Source organism: Pristis pectinata, chromosome 29, assembly GCF_009764475.1.
Source record: "Pristis pectinata isolate sPriPec2 chromosome 29, sPriPec2.1.pri, whole genome shotgun sequence".
Classification (NCBI taxonomy): Eukaryota; Metazoa; Chordata; class Chondrichthyes; order Rhinopristiformes; family Pristidae; genus Pristis; species Pristis pectinata.
This window is the reverse complement of record NC_067433.1, coordinates 8,498,275-8,517,869: the sequence shown is the minus strand read 5'-3', so window position 1 is coordinate 8,517,869 and position 19,595 is coordinate 8,498,275. Positions and strand designations below refer to the sequence as shown.

The following is a 19,595-nucleotide window of genomic DNA, read 5'->3' as shown; positions in this document are numbered from 1 at the left end:
GAAATTGACAGCAAGAGTTGAGTTGAGCTCAAGTCAACAGAGAGGTTGAAGTGGGAGATTGACAGGACAGCATTGGAACAGTGCTGGCAGGAGATTTCAGAGGCTTGGTTCAAGATTTTGGTTGTAGTTGAGCTGACTTTCCTACTCTTTCTGACACCTCCAAGATTCCTTTCTGAGTCCTGCCACTTAAAAGACCATTACATGTAGGAGCAGAATTAGGTCATTCGGCCCATCGAGTCTGCTCCGCCATTCAGTCATGGCTGAGTTTTTTCCCCCCCAACCCCATTCTCCAGCTTTCTCCCCCTAACCCTTCCTACTGTCACCTATTTGTAGGACATTGCCAAGGCCCCATTTCTGATCAGCACTCAATAACTTTAAGAGATGAGAGAAGCATGCTAAGAGCTTTTTCTTTAAAGGTTATAGTTTAAAGAATGAATTTCCACTATCTACCATGGCACACAGAAAATTTAATTATGTTCCTAATTTCTTACTAACCCATTCCACAAATCCATTGTACATTTCTGACACAGTGCTCAATGCCATCAATAAGCATCTCACTGAGTGTCACTGGTATTGGTATTAGGTTATTATTGTCACTTGTACCGAGGTACAGTGAAAAGCTTGTCTTACAAACTGATCGTACAGGTCAATTCATTACACTGTGCAGTTACATTGAGTTAGTACAAAGTGCATTGATGTAGTACAGGTAAAAACAGATGTTTAAATTTTACCTAATCTACAGCATGAGTATTATTAAAAAAGAATTGAATGGATCAGCACAAAATATTGTAACTTAATTACTCTGTTAGCTTATTTCATCACCCGAAACCTTGGCTAAGGTTCTGCTCTCTTAGATACCAAGCTTTCAACATCTAATTCTATTTTTGCTGCTGGTGCAGTCCCCACTTGGTAAAACCACTGCCCTTGAGAGCAATGATAATGAGAACTGGACTAAAAGTTCAAAGCTTTGATGCTTTGCTTACTTAAACAGATTTCAAAGCTAAATATTCACTTTTATTCCCTTTCAATATTCGGTACCTTCAGACAGCTACCATTTCAATCCCTTATGGATCATTACATTGACTCATTACTGGATTTCAAGGCTCAAGAAACTTCGAAGATCACAAAGAGCAACCCTCAAATGAACAGTTAAGCTTAGCTGGCATATACTTAAAGTCTTGAAGTTAAACATCACAAAATAGGCCAGTTATCAGTAAAGACACTAATGCATCAGAACCATTTGATAAAGTGATCAATAATTCCTGTCAAAAATTATGAAATACAGTTAGCTTTTAGTCCACCACAAAGGATAATAAACAGCTTAATGTATTGTGGTACAAAGGAATTGTTCAATTAAGTAAGGAGAAAAATAGACTGAGGATTATACCAAGGGAACTGAGTGGGACTGAGGTAAGAAAATGTCAGTAATCTTCTAAGGTTTCACGTTTTCTTCCTGTTCTAAAATGTTATTAGGTAAATTATTCCAAATCTTCACAAAATGCCATTGAGCAGGAAGCAAAAGAATGAACTGCTGCCAAACACAAGCAAATGATAAGGCCATCTTGTTTCTTCTTGTTATGTGCTGCTTCTTTCAATTTCCAAATTCAAATTTCTCCCACAACAACCAACACCGGTGACGTATCTACACTCATCGACATCTCACCTTCATGTGAGACTCAACGTGCTCTGAGAACACAATCCGGGTCTGAAGCAACTCAGACTGTCACTGTTGTTGAGTGTATTTCACAGTGAAGTGAACAAAATGTAATACCTCAGAGCTACTATTAGACTTTACAGAACCCCAACACTATTTACAATTCCTTTTTGAAGTCTTGAGATAAATTTCATTCGAATTTGTGCAACCTTAACTCTGAACACAGCTACAGATGAGTGGAATGTCTGATGGCAGTGAGGATCCAGTCACAAGTATGGCTACAAGGTAAGGTAGGAGGTAATGGGCAGATAATGAAGGCTACCACTTCGCTATGGCAGTGAAGGAGTGTTCCTTTCTGAGAGACATTTTCCTTAACCCAGAGGGTAGTGATTTTGTGCAATTTTCTATCCAAGTGGGCTCTAAAGGCTCAGTCACTGAATATATTCAAGGCAGAAGTTGATAGATTTTAGACAGACGAGGATAGTGTAGGAAGGTGGTGCTGAGGTGAAAGATCAGCTGCTATATCTTATGTTAGATGAAGATGCTATACTCTCTCCATCACTTCAGGTGGACTTCAGAGGCCACTTAAAGGAAAGCAAGTACTTTGTGATATTTGGTCCAACAAACATCAATCAAACACATTAATTTAAAGGGGGTTCCTATCACCCTGTTTCTTTCCTCTCCTCCACCCACTCCATCTGCCCATCACCCACACACTCCTCTTATTGGGGCCCCTCCCCCTACTGTTCCCATCTGCCCTCCCCACCTCCCTTATCAGGTACCATGGTCCACCTTCTTTTCCTATCCGATTCCATCATCCGCAGCCTTTTGTTGCCTCCACCTACCACCTCCCAGTCTCTGTCGCTATTTCCACCCTTCTCCATCAACCTATCACCCCTTCTCACTTGGATTCACCTATCGCTTGCCAGCTCTTGCTCCATCCCTTCCCCTCTCCTCTTTATACTGGCTATCTCCCCTCTATCTTTCGGTCCAGATGAAGGGTCTTGACACCCGAAACATCGACTGTCCATTCCCCTCCACAGATGCCGCCTGACCTGTTCAGTTCCTCCAGCAGTTTGTTTTTTTGCTCCAGATTCCAGCATCTGCAGTCTCTTGTGTCTCCATTAATTTACTAATTTCATGGCTACGTACTGTTGCCCTAATGGCTAACATTCTTGTCCAGCATTGCCAAATTAACATAAGCAAACATACTCTTTCTTGACTGAATATTACTAAAAAGTGGTGATGGATTTTACTGGACTCAAACAAAATCTGATCAGCAGCAACACCTGAAAGATCCAATGAACGGTTCCAGTTCTGCAGCTGCTTGACCCACAATTATGTTGGTACAAAATGTAGAGACTTTTTTGCCACATGCATTGAAGAGCCACTTACAGCATTTTTCCCCTGGTCCCGACAGGTGCTGCATGTCTTGCACTCAATACACTGCCATCGTAAGGCCTTCACACGAGCTGTTAGTTCCGAAGAGAATTTCAAACAGGACGGGTGACCTGGAAACACAGCAGAGATGAAGGTGACTCTTTCATCCAGACATACACAGCCTTCATTCACATGGACACATGAAATCATAAGTCTTTCAAGAAGGAGGTTTTTGTTGGCGGGTAATGTGCTGCCGTGAAATATACAAAGTAAGTGAAGGAGGAACAGAAAGGCAAAAATCCTCAAATTCTATACTATAATGTTTCATTTTGTACAAGTGGAATTACACCTGAACTTTGAAAGGACAAAGTCTTATGAAAATAAACACAAGTATTTTAACAAAAAACTCATGGTGTAGTCTGCACCATAGCCACAACATTTGGTTGTTCAATTGGTTTGTCTCTTTAAGAGACCATAGTATGCAAGTGATCTAAGAGGAAAAAGCCAAATAACTGTAACTGCTTGTAAACCATTGCAAAGAGAGAGTCCAATTATACACACTCATAGGTCCCAGGTCAATGATTAGTTACTTCCTTCATTTTTTAAGAATGTTTACAACCACAATCAAGTGTGACAAATGTGTGCTAGACACAACACTTAAGTGTAGATACTTATGGATCTTCTGTGGCTTTACTCAATGGGTTAGTGTACATGTTTCAAGCAAATTAACAAGTGTAGGGCAGCCTATGATTTATTGTAACTAACATTAGGTTTCTATTACCAAGCAGGAAGGGAGATTTTGTTTTAAATTTATTCTTTCATTAAATGTGGATGCCATTGGCATCTATTATCCATGCCTAATGGTGTATTTTCAGGTTCAATTTATAAGATTTTGCCCACCTTTTTTTTTAAAATGGTAACCATAACTCAGCAGTAATTATCATGTTTAGTTATGAACCAAATTATACGCTTGCCTTTTCATGCCAAAATTCCAAAAAAAATGCCAATTGGAAGGGTGCTCCAGGCATTGTATAGGCTCAATGTTTTAAGAACAGTTTCTTCCCTTCCGCCATCAGATTTCTAAACAGTCCATGAATCCATGCCTTGTTATTCTTCTTTTTGCATTCTTTCTTCTTAAAGAGTAATTTTTGTGTCTTGCACTGTACTGCTGCCGCAAAACAACAAATTGCACGACATGTGTCAGTGATGATAAACCTGATTCTGATTCTATAAGCTGAAGTACTAAAGAGCAGTGGATGTTTAAATGTTGTGATGATGCTTTGGGGGTTATAAAAGTAATGGGAAAGAGCTGATGAGATGTGGAGACACTGAATAGAGTCAGTGTTCCGGTCGCTGGGATTTAGATGTTGGAACACTGGGCAGGGAGGGTGGGAATTGCCTTTAGTGTTGAAGCTCTGGGAGAGGGTTGTGGAGTGTCAGGGAGGAATGTGCTGCAGCAGAGAACTGTTTCTACAAGTATTTCTTTCAATCAAACACCAAGGAATAGGCAACACATACTTTTCCATGATATGACACTAACTAATGTGAAGCCTTACCATAGATGAAACATAGATGAACTACACCGCCTGCAGCAGTAACCATGTCTCTTCGAATGAGAGGCAAAAAAACCTCTCCCTGTTATTTGTACAATTGTAAGAAAGTATTCAAAGGATCCATTTACAGTCTAAATTAATTAATTTTGGATCTGCTCAAACACAAGGCATTATTCCTTTATACAAAATGTTCCAGAGCATAAGTGTTTGACAATCTAAGCAGTGTAGGATTGTTTTAATTTGGGTTCCCCTTGGGGAAGCAACATCTTAATCTGAATTAAATTGACACCAATCAGCAAGGTTACAGTTGAATAAGATTTTCACAAATATTTCACAAACAAAAATATTCCTAACTTAAATTGATGTTAGTTTGAAAAACAGAACCACCTCTGATTGCTGCATCTCACAAGCTGCACATGCACGTCCTGAAGCTGAAATGTGGTGGTTCTCTGAATGTACGTCACCCACAATAACATGAACTCTATCCGACGTTAGCAACCAACAGACATTATGAGATGCAGGTAATAAATTGTGTATACTTTCCATCTCTCTGCACTTCCTAGTTGCCAAATTTACTTCCTGTGAGGACTTTTCTCATGCTTGGATAATGCAACCAGCCAATAGAAGTGCTCGTATACTGAGGCAATGCTATTATTTGACTTCAAGATTAACCCCGTGCTCCAAACAGTTACAGTTAGTTACTGTCACCATTTAAACATGTTATTTCCTTTGATCCAATTCAATTGAAGTTTCCTTGAAGGGATGCATACCGGTTCTCAGGGTGTTCATCATCTTGAGCCAACGTTACCCACGTCAATCTTCCTGTTCTGGTCTCTGCCTTTGCCATTCAGAATGCCTCACTACCCCTGTCCTAGTGCCCTTCCACACTGCCATTCAATTACCTTGCCTCCAACACCTCCCAGATCCACTCAGGTCACCACTTATCCAGCAGTAGCAAAAGCTGAACATTCTGATGCTGTTTTCAATTGTCATTCACTGTCTTTGACCAGTTCAGCATACAGTTAGTATCCTCAGTTAATCAGGACTTTGAAAGCCCATATGTCTTATCCAGAAATTTTAAACTGCTTGAGAACAATTCTACAAGATGGCAAAGACCTAACTCTTCAGATAGAACAACAGGAGTAAAATTTAAGTCATGGAAGCTTCATTCTTTTCTCAACCATCTCAATCATAATTTTTATTTAGGGAGAAAAATGACAAGAGTAGACTGGACTACAGAGGGGGACAATTGTCATAATTTGGATTGACTTCTGGATTAAGTAGAGAAACTTTGGAAAGCAGAATCTTCTAACCCAGACAATGTTATGGAATTAATACAGATCTCCATTTATTGATTATTGTGTGAACTTATTATTCAGTTGCATAGTTGCTTTCAATATGATATTGTATTGATTGGGAGAAGGCTGCTCAACCTTTATGCAGTTAACTGGTTTGGATCCTGCAAGGTTTTAAAATGGGAAATGCCTGTCCATCTACTAAAACAGGTCCAAACCTTCAAAATGACCATCTTCTTCAGCAGACAGGAAGTCAGATAGTATTACCATAACTAAAAGTTAATATTTGAATTTGACAATCCAAGTCATTGCTGATACTTGTGTAAGACATGAAAATGAGGAAACAAAAGAGAGATAGCTAAACGAAGGTGGAACATACAACAAAACAAATTATAGAGCAGAAGCATTAGTGACAGCAAGAAATAGAATGAATGAAAGCAAACAAGAGAAAAGAAATAAATACCAAGGGCAGAGAAACATGGAGAGAGAATGAGCAACAGGAAAAGATAAAGTGGGGAAAAGAGTCACCAAGGGCAGTGGGACTCAAGTGCTGTGGAGGTCCAAGGGACAGAGGGGGGAAAAAAGGGGGAAAAGGGAAAAGAGATATGAAAATACGAAATAAACACAAATGAGAGAAAAAGGAAACAATGAGAAAAGGAGATATGGAAAGAACTGAGAGCTCAGATCAAAAACAATGAAAGATAAGGGGTTCATGAGAGTTTTAGAAAGAAAGTGAAAGTGAAAAATTGAGACAAACACAAGAACTTAAAGAAAAACACAAATCTTGTTTAAACTGGTGGGAAAAACAGCACTTCAAATGCCACTTTAATGAGCAGGATTTTGAAACATTTTGCATAACATGCCTGTCATCTGGCATGAGTAAAAACAATAATTAAATTTGTAATTTCTTTCCCTGGCTCTTGAGGTTTGAAGTTAGCTGACCTTAGAAGGGTCATGCAATCAATCATCTATTATAATGCCTATTCTGGACTCCAGGCACCAACAGAACAGGAAAACGGGGAGTTACAGTAAATTTGTTGCTCTTCACATTCACTTTCACCCTAGAGCCTCCATGATGCAATGCACTGGATTCTCAGGATCACAAAAGCATAAGCAGCAAAACCACATGCAGAACCTTCAACCCCAAAAGATCCTTTTGTCAATAACTTAAAACTTCCAAGTTTCATCCAGCAGCACTGAAAAGATTTAAATATCATCAAAATTTTGTAAGAATACATACCACTATTACCACAGTCTGCACAGGAAATGAGCTCCTCACGTTTCTTTTCTCGGTTCTGCTCTTTTGTTCCAAGACAAAATCCACAGATTGGAATTGGCTCTGCACGGGGCTATTGGCAGAAGAAAACAGATGTTTTATACTCAAGAGCTGTACATCAACATTGTCAGCACATTTACCATTACAGCACAAACCCGGGGTTTTATAAATAAATATCATCAACGAACCTAACGACTCAATAAGAATCCAAGTATCATTTGCTTTGGGGTAACCCCTACTCTGTGTGATAGTTAGCATGAGATCGGGATAGTTCATCAAGTGAGACAGATAAACTGTCATTTAATATCAAATGCCCACCCAGTCTCCCTCACCTCCCCCCCCCCCCGCCCCTTCCGCAGCCCTTGCCGAGTGTCAACTTTAGTTCTTAAACCAAATCCCCAAGGGGGGATCGAACCCAAAGCAGCATCTCAAAGTAACGCTTCAGTCAGTGCTCAAAGAATAAAAATACCTTATTGCATCATATCATTTTGGAGGTCTCTCCATTAAGATTAAAAATAATTAAAAGTACCATTTTTCTTGTGCAAAGCTTTAAAAATTGCCAACTTGACTATAAAAAATAGTTACATCAGCATGAGAGGGCATATCATGGGTTGGCAAAGACTGATGATAGTTTTCTTTGATGGATATTCGCAACCATTTTCGCACTGGTATTTGCCACACAAGAAATTGTAAAACATTTTTATTTTGGCAATCCTGCAGGTTTCGAATTCTAATGTTTGAGTGCAAATCCAAAATTGAGTAGTTAATACACAAATAATCCAGAGAAGCTTAGTCTGCAAAGGTAAGCTTTGCCAATACATCCATCCTTCTTTTCAAGATTATTTTCAGTCCCCTGCCTGCTCACTGGTAATCACATATAAATTTAACAACATATTGATACAGTACTTTTAACCTAACAAAACATACCAAGGTACTTCATAGGAGTATTATCAAACTAACATGCTCTTATCTGTGAATGTACAGGGAAGGACTTAAGAACTTGGAATCTTAAAGAAACTTGAGTGTAGTATTATTGTAGTAAAGGCTGGGAGTACTGGGAAGAAACAGCAGGTCAGGCAGCAATTACAAAGAGTGATGCAGAGCTAAAGTCTCAAGTCATCCACCTGATTTTCTTTCCAATTACTGCAGCTATTGGCATAACACTGTGCTTTGAAAACAAAATAATAAGAAAGGCTTCCAGAAAATATTAACAGTGGTGAGAACTTGGAAGAAATGTGACCCACCACATAGCAGACAGCTTTGGACCCTTCAGCATTCCCTGTTGACAGAGAATTCACGCTCGATTCAGCCAGCAGAACCACCGAAATGACCATTTATTACATTAATGGAAGTTAAAGAATCTGGCTATATGCAGAGCATTTCTCATCTCGGGATGTCCCAAAATTCTTTCCAGCCAGTGAAGTGCTTTTGAAGCACTGTATAATGAAAGATATATGGCAGCAAAGTTCCAAAACTACAAAACAGCGCAAGCAGCAATGAACTAACAAACACAAAATTCGTGTTGGTGAAGGCATACAATTGTGAAGGACAAGGGAAGAGTGCTCCAGTTCTTTAAACAGTTTCTAAGAAAGATCCATCTGAGAGGACAGATGGATGATTTAAAGTCTCATTTGCCACTGAATGAGTCATATTTTTATATTTTATTTTATGATATAGAAGGCTGACTTCCAACCCCCTCTATGCCAGCTGTCAGAGCAATCGCATTAGTTCCATTCCTCCACTTATTTCCTGGTAACCTCTTCTACGTGTTAACTCAACCCCCAATTCTCCTGCCATGGGTAATTCAGTGGCAAATTAACCTGCCAACCAGCACATCATTGGGACATGGGAGGAAACCGGAGCAACTGGGAGAACCTGCGCTGTCATTGGAAGAACGTGCCTGGATCCCTGGAGCTGTGAGGCAGTGGCACTACCTGTTGCGCCTGGATTTTGGTGGCACAGTGGTGCAAGGACAGAGGACCTCTATTTAGAGTATCGAAGTGCAAAGGGAAAGTGGGATGTGAAGTTCCCTACCTAATTACAACACTATAAGAGACTTTGTTGTAAAACCATAGAGTTGCACAGCACAGAAACAGGCCATTTGGCCCACCACATCCATGGCAATCTTACTGCCCACCTACGCTACTCCCATTTGCCTCCATTAGGACTGCATCCTTCTCTGCCTTGGCTATTTAAGTGTCTGTCTTTCATCCCCTTTTATAATTCCTTTTGCTCTCTATTATTGGTCTGCAAGCTACCTGCTATCCTTTCTCACCGAGCCCATTTGCTTCCAAGTGCTGTCACTCTTCTGAGGCGGTTTCTCATTTTCTATCTGCTTTCCCAGTTACCCACCTGCTCGCTGGACTTACCAATGTCTCAGCCTTTCAAGCAATCTGGTTTGCAGTCTACCTCATAGCTGCGGGTGCCTTGCTGACGTAAACACTGACCCACGCACCAAAAGCACAACAGATTTACAGCACAAGATATATTAAGCTGATCATGGCAGGAGGAAAAAGCACCCATGGGAAAGGATTTAAATCATTTTGAAATTGTACAAAAGGTTGAAATAAAACAAATATATATCTTTGTACGCCAAGTATAGTTGTGTTGATCCCTACTTAATTTGCATAATCCATCATTTCAATATATTTTCATATCATAACATGCATCCTTGACACCAGATCGGAGTTAAACTCAATAATATGCTATAATTAATACTAAAGTACTTGTCTCTGACCTCAGTTTCCATTACTCCTGTTAATGCACCATCTACCCACAGAACCAACTGATGGCAATAGTTTACTGGAAAGAGTTTTATGACTTTTAAAGGGGAAGGAAATTCAAAGGCAAAATAACTGTCATTAAATTTGCGTAACAGCATAGAGAACTGATTGCAGCCTCCCTTGCTGCTGGGTAACAGACACTACCTCACGCTGTTCCATTATAAACAGCAGGTGGTGCAGCTTCAAACCAGTCTGAGAGCTGCTCCCCAGCTGCCCAAACCAAAGGGAAACACGTTGCAGAAAGTACTTGATATATCTGGAGTGGCTGAAGAAGGAGCAGACCCGACAAACCATCAGGAATGCGGGCACATTCAAGAGAAGGCCAAATAATCTGATGGTAATCTTTATCACTTTCTTTTCCAAGACAGAATACATTGAATTTTGTTTAAAAGAGTGCTTCTTGGGATTTTACTCCCCCTTTTCAGATGTCAAAAGGCAGATTCCTCCCATGTGCCACATTGTGCTGAAATGCCACCACTAGAGGTCACCAACTACAGTTACATGGTTGACCAGGCCAGTCATTTCAGTATAAATGCAAGTATTTCCATTAAGAAATCACAAGAATAGCACAGGGAGGAGGTCTATAAATCCACTGTGCATGTGCTGGCACTTTGAAAGAGCAGTCACATTCAGTCTCAGCCTACAATACCCGGTGAACGGAGATTGGCTGGTTAACAGGAAGCAGAGAGTAGGCATAAACTGGCCTTTTTCTCGTTGACAAGATGTATCAGGCAGCGTGCCGCAGGGATTGACGCTGGGAGCTCAACCCTTTACAAATTATACGAATCACTTGAAGGCACAGAAGGTGTCGTTACAAATTTGCTGATGACACAGAGATAGATAGAAAAGTAAGCTGTAAAGAGGCAGTAGGAGGCTGCAAAAATCTAAAAAATGGAGTATATAATGTGAGAAAATGTGAAGTTATCCATTTTGGTAGGAAAAATAAAAAAGGAGCATGTTCTTTAAATGGTGTGGGATTGCAGTGCTCTGAAATGCAGAAGAATCTGGATGACCCACTGCATTGCTCAGAAAAGGCTAGTATGTGGTTCTAGCAAGTAATTAAAAAAGCCAACTGGATATCATCATTTATTGAGCATGGAATTGAATACAAAAATCGGGAACCTATGCTTTTGTTAAATGGGGCATTGCTGAGACCATATCTGAGTATGTGGATAGAGTGTAGCCCTTGGGTTCAGATGTTGAAGACTGAAATACAAGTGTAAAATTAAGAATGCAATAACATTTATTGTATTGAGAGAATGACAGAAGCTATAAACATTATTCATCAGGAATTACAGAAATTCCTGCAAAGATCTCTTAAAAAGCTGAATTTCTACTTGGAGAGGATGCAAGTTCTAGAATTATAGGAAGGAAACTGCTGGGATTTTTTAAACTTGGCATTTTAAAGTGTTTCCATGCATTGGGGCACTACATCAATGCAATTATTATTTCACATTTAGATGGGAGATATGTAAGAATCTTTATCACTGCTTTCATTTATGTTGTGGAGATGTTCAATAAATACACCACATGCAATCAAAAAATTCTCATAATAAAACTTGTGTTAAAGTCTGTCTTACTTCATACCCACCTCAGAATTACAGGCTTTGGAAGCATTTTTCTCCCACTTAGGCAAAGGAAAGATTTAAATTGTTAAAAAGTCAAGTCCTAGCAACAATCCTAATTACTTGCAGAACCTGCATACTAGCCTTTTGCAAACCATTCACTGGGATACCCACATCTCTCTATCTCAAGAGTTCTGCAATCACACTCCATTTAGAAAATATGCCTCCTTTTTTATTTTCCTGCCACAGTGGGCAATCATTAAAAGGGGTCCCAGAATTATTCCCAAACTTCCTCAAACTAAACAAAAGGCTTGTTTTCATCAGAAGGAACTAATAGCTACTGTCAAAGCTTATCTGCCAGGTTTCATGATACTCACTGTAAATGTTTGTGAATTATTGACTCAACAAGGAAGAGAAAAGGTGTTACATGTACTGACCTCACAGTAGAGGTCATGCATCAAAGTTGAATATTGATATTCTGTGGACATAAAATAGCCCAGTGCATCATCCACCTGAAGTAGATAGAACCCATGGAAAGACAAATGTGATGCAATAAGTGTGTATTGTGGAAGGAATTTATTTGTATGCTGGACATGATGTTGTTTTGGATTTTCTGATGGATTTTGATATGGTTCAACACAGGAGGAAGTACTACACTGACAGGTATTGAGAACTGGTTATCGGACACAAAGCAGAGCGGAAATAAACAATTGTTCTCAGGTTTGTGGGCACCGCAGTGATCGGTGCTTGAGGCCCCAGCTACTCACAAACTCTATGAACAATTTGGCTGAGGGGACCAAATGTCATATATCCAAGTCTGCTGACAATAATAAACTACCTGGAATTGTCAGGAGGATGTAAAGAGGTATCAAGGCAATATGGACATGCTGAGTGAATGGGCAAGAATGGGGCAAATGGAACATAATGCAGGAAAATGAGGTCATCCACTTTGACACACATGAGAGAAAGGTTGAGAACTCATTAGATAGTGAGAGATACGGTAGTGTTCAAAGGGACCTAGGTGTGCTTGTACACGAGTCATTGAAGGCCAACATGCAACTGCAGCAAGTGACAAGGAGAGTAATTGGTACGTTAGCCTTGATTATAAGAAGTTTTGAATACAGGAGAAAGGAAGTCTTGCTGCAATAGTAATAAGACCTTGGTGAGACCACATCTGTAAAACTGTGTACAGTTTTAGCCTTCTTACCCAAGAAAGGACACGGTGGAACTGCATTAAAGGTTCACTAGATTGGTTCTGGGATCAAGTAGACCGGATCTGTACTAGAGTTTAGAATTATGAGAAGAAATCTTACCAAAACTTACAAAATTCTTAAAGAGCTTGACAGGTTAGATGTTTCCCTTGGGTAAGAAGCCTAGGACCTGAAGGTAGCTTCAGGATAATGATTTAGAACTGAGATGAGGAGAAATTTCTTTACAGTGTGGTGAACCTTTTGGAATTCTCTACCTTGGGGGACTGAGGAGGTTTGGTCAAGGGGTATGGGAAGAGAGCTGGAAAATATTTTGATGAAAGGCAGAACAGCTTCAAAGGGCTATACAGTCTACTCTTGCTCCTATTTTCAATGAGGGATTCCATGCATTTGCATATGCCAAAATGATCCTTCATCAGACTGTGCAAAATGGAGCCGAGAAATCTATCCTTTAACCAACTGTTCCAATACAATAAGACATGGCATTCAGCAGATGAGGGATGAAAGCCATGAACCAGTTTCTTCAAAGTTGTGTGGCACATTCAAGCTGCATTTTCCTCCACATGAGAGAACATTGCAACTGCCTCAGCAGGTTTACTGAAAATGGCACAAGTTGTCCATGAAATTACCTTCTTCATCGCCAAAAAATAATAAAACATCTGCAAAATATGACCAATCATCTGCATTTCACAGTATAAGCTGCATTTGTGACAGTATTTTATGTAATTACCATGTGAAATAGGCACATACTGACATCTTCACCAGCAACAGGCCTCTCTACACTCCAGCTGCAGGGCAGATTACTGAAGCAGACTGCAGTCAGATTGCCAGTGTGTACGGAGGGAGGAATGGATCCACAGGAAGTTGACATCCTGGCCTCTCTGCCTCAGGGATTGGAGCTCTCTAACCCACGGCAATAACAACCTACTTAAATTGTCTGGTCTCAGAGTCAGTAATCCCTGGATACATGAACTAGTTCTAGAGCTCAGAAAAAAGAACCTCTGTAGGACTTTTACCCAGTGCTATGACCTGTGTTTGAAATCCAAGCCAAATTGAGCATTGGTGGCTGATTGATGTCAGTGAGAACCACCTCATGGAGCAAGTGCAGACGGTTAACAAATATACTTGATCTCTAAAATCAGACAGGACTACAGTGAATCATGGAAATGTGTGAGGGGGCAGACTTAGTACAACCTTTACAAAGCAAACCAACAACACTCCCCCCTTAAAGATGCTCACGGCCATCACTCTTTCTTCTTTATAGCTGTATTCAAACACCTCACCAATTAGGCCCCATATTGAAAGGTAGTACAACAACTTTACGAAGTTCTTTTGACAGAGAACATCTGAAAAAACTCAGTTATTTTGCATCGTTTTCAATCAAAAGATGCCACAGAATGTTTTAAAGACGACTTCACTGGATGTAAAGTGCAGCACTATTGTAATGGAGGGAACAGCAGCCAATTTACATACAGCAAGCTCCCATGCATAACAGTGTGCTAATAACCAGAAAATCTGAGGAGTTTTTGTGATGTTGAGTGGGGGAATAAATGTTGACTGTGATACCATGTGTTGATATTCAAAACAGCTCCGTGGGTATTTTCATGAGAGGCCACTCAGAATCTCCACAACATTCTATCCAAATGACTGGAAAACTGAAATAAATTCAGAAAATGCTTAAAACAGCACATCAGGCAGCATCTGGGTGTGGAAGGAAACAGAGTTAATGTCACAGGGTTTCAGGTCCGAGGCGAAAGGTCTTGACCTGCTAAGGATTTCCAATTTTCTTCTGTTTTTACACCACTTCCTCATTGCTGCACTAAAATGTTGCCTAGATTTGTGTGCTCAAGTGAGAACCCATCCTCCTGACCCAGAGGGGAAAATGCTATTCACTAAGCCATAACTAATGCTAAGATACAAGTAAAAGTGATAAATGCCATTCCAAACATGGGGAATGAGACAGCTCTCAGGGTTCCAACAGGTGACCAAGGGACTGAGGAAGATTTCAGAAAGGCACATCAATCAGGTCTTCATGAAAGAGAGACTGAGGAGAAAAGAGTTTTATCATGGGAACCCCAGAGCACAGAGCATACAGTGCAAAGATGCTGATACCAATTCTGAGGTAAAGGAGAGGTTTAAAAAAAAATCAAATTCAGTCTACAGTGGACCATAGGGTTGATAGCTGGAAAATTCTAGTTGTACAGAAGGATGAAATGACATGGAAAGGGAAAGGATTTGCCTGATTTTAACACCAGGATTTCTGTAGACTGGGCAGCAGGGAATAATGTTGATCAGCAAGGAAAAAGATAAACTTTAAACTGGACTCACTGTGAGACAGATTACGGGTGACAGCACCTTAGATAAGTTTATAGAAGGCGAAAAATGGGAGGTGGCTATGCAATTCATGATCAGTGGTCTTTGAATTGGATAGACATGGAGTTAGAAGCTGGGGTCTGAAGCTCAGTTTGCAATTGAACAGGTTGCTGAAGTTTCTTCAGATAGTGAACAGAAAGTGAATGGACTTCGTGATCAAGAAACAAGGATGGTGGCAATGAGCTGAAGGTTATTTATTTATCTTACCAGTACTAGTTTGAGGAGATTGGAACTGAATCTGAATTAGACTACATGAAATTTTGTCATCTGGTAGAATTCTCCCAAAAAGAAAAAAATTTATGTTTTAGACCATGATAGCTCTTTTCTTTCCTGTCCAGAATCCTGTTACCAGAAATTATTTAATGATATGCTTCAGTAGCTGAATGACAACATCTGAGCATTCATGAATTTGAAAAAAAAGTACTGTTAGATTTGAAGCAAGTCTAAGATTCACTGATTAGCAAGTCATTACAAGAAGCAATGAGCTTCTTGCAGTGCGCAGTATCAAAATAATGGAAAATTGCATGGCTGGTCGCAACTGGATTCAACAAAAAAAATACTGAATGCAGTTCCAAATTACTGAAGTATTTGTTATCTTTAATTTTTCATACAACAGAATTTACCTTTCTACCTTTGCTTTCCCCCCTTAAAACCCATCACATTGATCAAGTTGTTTACTATTGCTTTATTGTGTTGTTGGGTATGAAATTTTGTTTGAAAACACTCATGTGAATGCCTCTGGGCATACTATTCTCCTAAAAGGACAACAAGCTGTTATTGTTGTTCAATTCTCACTTTATATTTTCCCAGTGGAAATAAAGAGTTAAATGACTATTTTTTAGATTTGCTTCCACTTTGGTTCTGTGGATTCTAAGATGGACTAAGAGGCTTAGGCAGGATCCTTGGTCTCAGTTACAGATGGGGCCTGAAGGGTTCCTTGGGGTGTTCGGCACATGGTTTCCAAGTATTCCCAGTGTACAGGCACGAGGTGCTCAGTGGCTTCCTGGATGCTCTTTCTCCACAAGCTAAGGATTCCCACGAGTCAATAAGGATGTTGCATTTTTTTTCCAAGGAGGCTCTGGGAGTATCCTTAAATATTTTCTCTGTCCTTCTGGAAATTTCTTGATGTGGTGGAGCACTCAAAGAAGTGCCCATTTTGCAAGTCCTGTGTCAGACCCATAGGATAATAGACCCACCAATGGTTGAATGCAATCAGAGCCTTAATGGGTTCCAACTCCTCCTTGTCCTATACTTAATGCGTGTGTGTGTGTGTGTGTGTGTGTGTGTGTGTGTGTGTGTGTGTGTGTGTGTGTGTGTGTGTGTGTGTGTGTGTGTGTGTGTGTGTGTGGAAGGGAGTGGCACACAGAGGGCTGATGCACACCCCAACTACCACATCAGAGCAAGTCTATGCCCAATTGCAAGGACGTCCAAGATGATTGGAGACCAATCTTTGCCTCACAGATGTAACATGTACAACTAATGGCCACATATCCACATATTTACCCACATGCACATGTATTCTATTCTCCCCTATACACAAAGACTCATTTTTTGCCCACGGCCTATCCAATAGTCTCCAGCAATCCCATTTCCCCAATTCCCCTCTCCACACCATCATCCTTCCCTCACTGACTCTCCTCCCCCTCCTCCTTGCTCCATTCTGCCTTCCCACACTCCAGCCACCAATCATTCACATTGCACAGTTAGTTACTAAGCTAAGGTCCAAAGTCCTCAAAGCTATGAGTGAGTCCCACCACAGCAGTTGAGGATTTCAATAACTTATAAGTCAAGGATAAAAAAAAGCTGCAGATCTCACACACACAGAGGAGGACCTGTCTTGCATACATAACCCTTGTGCTTTTAATAATCTGTATAGCAATCAGCCCAAGACAATTTCAAAGGTTAGTAACCTTCATTTATTAACTTCTGTGCTTAATTAAACAATTTGTAGGGCTTGGCTATCAGATAGCATTTTGAACACAAAGGAATGTTTCAATGGTCAGTGCTTTCAAATTCCTAATATCTTTGTAAAGGAAGGAGGAATACAAACAAGAGTTGGAAAGGCGGATGCAAAGGCACACCCCAGACTGGATCTCCGAGCCAGGAAGTCAGTTTTGCAGATCAACTTCCTCATTATCTGATTGGTTCCTCCATCTCAGTGACTTAACTGATAATGCAAACACGTCCTGTGAATCAACGCGTAAATCCAGAGAAATACGCTAAAAGTTATATAACCAGTTTGAGCACTGTTGTATATTGTTATCTGGCACGATTGGGAGTAACTTTCCATTCTGAGAAGCCTTGAGAAAAATTGCAAGATGTACACATATAGGTTTTCTGGACTGAGACATTCTGTGGTGTCTGTCACTTAGCAGGTTTTCCCCAGCGGCAGCATTAAAATGACCACTGTTATTCAAGCAATCCTTAATATCCCTTTCAATGAGGCTTGTGAATCCATACAGATGTATCTATGAGGCAAATAGGTGCCTGACATAACAGAGGAAAAATGGCAAAAGAGTTGATCTAAAGAACATACACGTTCATGAAGATAAACTCTGCTCCATAAGGAAACAGTCGGTATAGCAATACAAGATTGCAGTTACTTAACAGCATGCCCAAATATGGCCTTTAATCTTCCAATAGCAGAAGAGGGATTGCAACCTCACACTCCATTTATACAAGAAACATGGCTTCATTTGAAACCTCAGAAATTAGAAGCACCCTGGGATTCCGTGACTTTGATCTTTTACCTTGGACTACACTCTCCATGCCAAAAATACAACAGCATGGGGAGGTCTCTCATATTGACAACACCGCTCTGGTAACCTTTGCCTTCTCCAAACAGTAAGGCAGCATACCAATGTGTCCAAATGGCAGATTCTCATGGCTGCCTGCACTTTAAAAATAAGCATCTATTCTAAAAATGTAAGAAATAGGACCAGGAGTAGACAGTTAGCTGCTTGAGTCCGCTGTACCATTCCATAAATTCATGGCTGATCTAATCTTGGCCACAATTCCACTTCCCTGCTTGCTCCCCATAACGTTCAATTCCCATGTAGTCCAAAAATCTATCTCATCCTTATAACTTAATGACTTGGGATCCACGACTTTCCTGAGCAGCAAATTCCAAAGATTCACAATAGTCAGAGAAGAAATTTCTTCTCATCTCAGTCTTAAATTGGAAACTTTTTTTATCCTAGTTCTAGATTCGCCCACTAGGGGAAAAAACCTCTCAGCAAATACACTGTCTAGCTCCCTCAGAATCCTATGTTGCAATAAGATCACCTCTTTTTCTTCTAGCCTCTACAGAGTATAGGCCTAACCTTTCCACCATAAGGCAATAATATGGTTGGAAGTGCACTCCATCAATCCATCTCATGCTGTCACTAAAGAGCTGCATATATATACCAGGTTATAAAGCAGTTATATCTGTTGTGTACATGATCATTCCAACCACAATAAGATGCTGTTCATAACTTTTCAATAGGGGTCCAATTCTACCTTTCCTTCCTTAATCATTAACATTTATTAGTGATAGTAAAAGGTTACTAATATTTTGGGAAACTCATCTACCCAAATTTTTGTCATGAGTTCATTTTCATTAGTCATGAAATTACTTCCATTTTCTGTATGTGGCAAATTATGGCTATAATATATATCAGATTTAGATGGTCATGTTAAAATATTCTTTTTAAAAATCCCAGAATTAAATATGGGAATTTATTTTGCTGGAGAAAGGAGCAAACAGTCAAAAGAGTTACTGATGTGCATCTTGGATCTCAATAAAACAAAGAAATGCAAGATAGTCACACATTAAACATAAGGTACTCTCGAAATGCTTATGGCTTCTCAGCAAGATTACTGAGCTAAAATACTCAGAAGACAATTTCTACCTAACTATCCTTTATGTAATTGCCTCATAGAAAATAACAGCCAATACACTTGGGACAGCCACTTAGACAAATAGCATACAAAAGCTAAACCAAAATTCACTTGGAAGAAGTGTTGAAAGATGATGGACAGTGCATGAATTAATCCTCACACCATCCAGCTCACTAATTCCTTCCAGATTTCTTTACTGGTTCATTTTGGGAAGAATAAAACCATACCACTGATATACTTTCAATGCATTGTGTGTACACAATTCAAAAAAGGTTTGACAATAGTTTTCCTATGGAATGAGGTTTTCTTAATTGGGATCTTTTTCCACTGGAGTGCAATTTTATTTTATTTTAATCTTTGATTTTTTAAAAACGTGTTTTCCCTTGCAGCTCATGTTTAATTTTCCTGTAGCATCCTGCACCAATTTGCCTGAGGGAGGTTACTCAGCCAAAGCTGTTCTGCACCAAGCCTTTGGGAGATACACAGGTGCAGTCCAGGGTGACTCGTACTCCCATTTTTAATTTCAAGGAGCAGATGCTTCATCTCACCAGCCTGCACAGACAAGATCAGAAAAGTACCGTGTGATGAACTTGTGTGTGGAACAAAGCTTTCGTGCTTCAGCACCT

General features: G+C 39.9%; 1 protein-coding gene across 2 annotated transcripts in view; it reads right to left on the bottom strand.

The window, feature by feature from the left end:
- The window catches only part of LOC127584217 (histone acetyltransferase KAT6B-like), a 131,982-nt gene that overhangs the window by 60,913 nt on the left and 51,474 nt on the right, over positions 1-19,595 (bottom strand). For both annotated transcript variants that reach the window (XM_052040838.1, XM_052040837.1), the window contains exons 3-4: positions 7,123-7,231; positions 3,050-3,165 (exon numbers count right to left, since the gene is read on the bottom strand). In XM_052040838.1, the coding sequence (XP_051896798.1) occupies positions 3,050-3,165; positions 7,123-7,231 (225 nt within the window). The remainder of the gene's footprint in view (positions 1-3,049; positions 3,166-7,122; positions 7,232-19,595) is intronic.